Source organism: Panulirus ornatus, chromosome 58 (assembly GCF_036320965.1).
Source record: "Panulirus ornatus isolate Po-2019 chromosome 58, ASM3632096v1, whole genome shotgun sequence".
Lineage (NCBI taxonomy): Eukaryota > Metazoa > Arthropoda > Malacostraca > Decapoda > Palinuridae > Panulirus > Panulirus ornatus.
Window position 1 is genome coordinate 5,975,565 of NC_092281.1, and position 3,446 is coordinate 5,979,010.

The 3,446-nt window shown below is 44.5% G+C and overlaps 1 protein-coding gene across 1 annotated transcript; it reads right to left on the minus strand.

Moving 5' to 3' along the window:
- Positions 1-1,031: 1,031 nt before the first annotated feature.
- Positions 1,032-2,984, minus strand: LOC139766755 (cuticle protein AM1199-like). Its single transcript, XM_071695675.1, has 3 exons — positions 2,931-2,984; positions 2,078-2,286; positions 1,032-1,756 (listed from the first exon to the last, which is right to left on the minus strand). The coding sequence occupies exons 1-3, from the start codon at positions 2,937-2,939 to the stop codon at positions 1,558-1,560; spliced, it is 417 nt and encodes a 138-aa protein (XP_071551776.1). The 5' UTR covers positions 2,940-2,984; the 3' UTR covers positions 1,032-1,557.
- Between the last annotated feature and the right edge of the window lie 462 nt (positions 2,985-3,446).

Genomic DNA, 3,446 nt, shown 5'->3' on the forward strand with positions numbered 1-3,446 from the left:
GTAACCTCAATATCGAGGCAAAATGGTTTATAAAGATGTTGTTGCTTCTCATTTCTCCCTCTGGCTGAGGGACATGGTTGGTGCTGTTTCACGGTCAGATTTACCAAAGGAGTTACATTATGTGAATCTCGTGAGAACAATTCTCAGGAAATCATCGATTCTCAATGATTTATTTTCTTTTTTTCAAAATCTATTATTTCTAATGATGACTTTTGTCTTACCACAAATGCAATTCCTTTTATGGAAGAAATTCTTTGGTAACCACTTGTAAACCACCAGTTCGCGATTTGGGTATGATGATGCATTAAGTGAAACGTGAGGTCCCACATACCTGACAACTGCACGTAATCTGTAGTATGAACGATCACGAAGTGTCATAGTTACTGTGGAGGACATTCCGTCACTTGTCGTACTCATGATAAGCTAGAGGTCCAGGCGAAAGATCTGAGAACCTGTGGGCTGTAGATTCATCCACAATAAACCTTAAGAGACGTGAAGACAAGTGATCCACGCAACCTAGTGGCTGGAGACGCTTCACACCTGTATACTTTATACTTAAATGCCATAGATAGGCGAGAATAATCATGGGTTCTCCCGGGAGATGCCATGGACGATGAGGAACACGAACTGTCATGGGAAATATAATGGTCGTTTAGACACACGAGATCTGGTGAATGAGAGAGAGGGAGTGTTGTTAGAGAGAGGGAGTCTTGTGAGAGAGAGGGAGTCTTGTGAGAGGCGTCATGGTCAGGAAGGAACGATGGCTATCGAGGGAAGTTGAGTGGTTCCTGTGAAGGGCCTCATATCATTAACTATGTACCTCCAGCTGGATGACTGTATACATCCATAGATGTTAAGTCCCTAATTTGCAGGTCAGTGTGGCTCTACGTGTTTGATGTGGATATTAAATCCAAAAATTCTACATAATAGCAAAAACATCTGAATATATTTCACTGAATAATCAAGCAGTGCTACTTTAATCAAGAAGTAGCTAACAGATGATACGTCAGTTGGGAATACAAAATATGAGGTTGTATTTAGAATGCTTTATTAATGGTAAATGATTATATATAACCCATAATACACTTATATTAAGGCTCACAGTAATCCATGGGTTATTTCAACAAATCATAAGGTTATATTTCCAACTTAAATGATACCTATACAGTAGAACTTGTAAAAGATCCTAAAATATCCCAGATACAAAACAACAATCAGAAATTTCCTGGGATGTTAAATAATTATCTGGCCATTGTCATGCAATGTGGAGTACACAAAGTCTCAGCTACAGGTATTCCTCAACCTGCACAGAGCATCTGTCATCCTGTGACCGTAGAGAGAAGAGCAATTGGCACATACATAGGCCGTACGGGAGACCTTGATCGCAAAATGGTATCTCTGGCAATTTAGTGGACCTGATACATGCTACATGAAACACGATACATATAAACACCTCACACACCTAAGAAGCCACTGTCGACCTATGCACATTACAGAGTATACTGGTCAGTGGTTAGTGGGCAGCACAATATGATGAGTATGATGTTCGGGTATGTTTTAGGTGGAGCGAGCAATCCTCCTGCCTAGCTCATCCCACCTGGCGCCACGGGCGCGCTCCTGCTCGGCGAAGGCGACCTGCTCGGCGGCGTGGGCGGGGAGTGGGTGAGGCGTGGGGATCACCGGAGACTGAACCTGGTAGCCGTTCTCGTTGGCGACAAATTGGAAGTCAGCGATGGTACCGTCGTCAAGCGGAAACCTGAATGAGAATATAAGTTTACAGTCAGTACACCATGTTCACGTAGATAAGTAAACAAATAAATTAGAGGTACAGAGATCTCTTCTCACAAACCTACGAAGACGTTTAATTGCTTGGTCCTGTGAGATAAGGTATGCCATACCTGTGAGAAAGAGTAAGCTAAAAGATATAACGTTCTTGAGAGCCATAGTTTTCTCCGGCAAGAGTAGGAAATGATGTGAAGATTTAGATTAGAGTCGCTGGAATATTCAGAACCTAACCGAACTGAGAGGATGATTCCCACACTGGCTTCACGAAGGAAAATTTTGAGACGATTCTCACCTGAAGGAGCCGTCCATGGTCTGGCCGCCGCTCTGGCCGGGGCGACCAACCACGTTCTGGTAGATGCCGTTCTCCGTCTCGAACTCGTACTGGAAGTTGCCGTCGCCATGATCGACGCGGTTGTCTCTCAAGATGGCGATGTGTCGAGGATTCTCGTAACGAAACTGCGGCCGAGCGACAGCGGAGGCAGCGAGGCAAACGAGGACCACCTGAGGTTGCAAGAGAAGCAATAAGCCAAGAAAACAAGAAACTTGAAAACTAGTTTGATAAGGTATTTCCGATACCAGTCTCATGTTAGATTATTCTGACATGCTTACTATGAGCTATGCCCTCTACTCTTCACGTCATAGTTTCATCCTTTCCACCATAGATATCATCTCTATATACTTCTTATTCAGAGATTTACACTTATCATCCCAATAATCGCACTCTGCAGTATCTCATAATCTCATGAAGATTCGCCCGTCAACCTAGATTAAATCAGGTTTGGTTACATTAGGGCAACTTAACCTGGCTTAACCTAGCCCAGCTTAGAGAAACGTTGGAGGGCGAATCTTTAGGGGATCCGTCTGTTAACTATGGATCCCACACAATAGTCGTACTTTCACTCCAGTTCATCAAACTTTTTCCTCTATGAAGCGAACGTAGATGCTAACACACCCACGTTAGCATCTTGCCTAAAGCTTTACGAGGGTCGTCCGTGCAAAGACCAGGACTGATAGATCTTCAACAACTGAGGCGGGCACAACGAACACTTTCCACCATCCGTAACTCTGACATATAATAGGTCAGGGTAGGAGGCAGTCACCGCTCTTGGAGCACACTACCAGACCCACTTGTTAGCAGTACTCACGAGCTTCATGTTGCCTGTGTGAGGGAAGGACACGGGTGTGATCTGAATGACAGTACCACACCTAACACACACACATATATATACCCCTGCAACCAGAGCAGTTTACCTTCTGGTAGTTTTCTTTTTGTGACCTGATGTCGCAAAGGTCGTTTCTTGTGACCCCTGACGTCGTCGCAAGGTCGTTTCTTGTGGTTCCCTAAAGCTGCAGGACAGGTTGCTGGTCGACTCTACTTACCGGGTGAGACTCTTCATTTTGCTGACAACAGAATTCATTTACCGTGACGAGTGACGTCTTCAGGGATGAAGGCAAGCTGCTCCTCTCACTTTCTCACATTGATAATTTGACTTTAAACCGCGAGTGTAAAGTTACCTTTGGCGAGGTAGTATAATGGTCTGCTGACGAGGATACAGCTTCGTCAAAGAAACTTCTCGCTTCAAAAGAATACAAACCCTGTCTTTGCTACTGAGTGTAGCGCAGCCGTAGAGGTGCAGGAGCCCCTGGATGGGGGTCCTGGG

Coding starts and splice junctions, on each gene's coding strand:
- LOC139766755 (XM_071695675.1), bottom strand. Junction 1,757..2,077: donor ACCATGGACGGCTCCTTCAG/GTGAGAATCGTC, acceptor ATTCTCATTCAG/GTTTCCGCTTGACGACGGTA.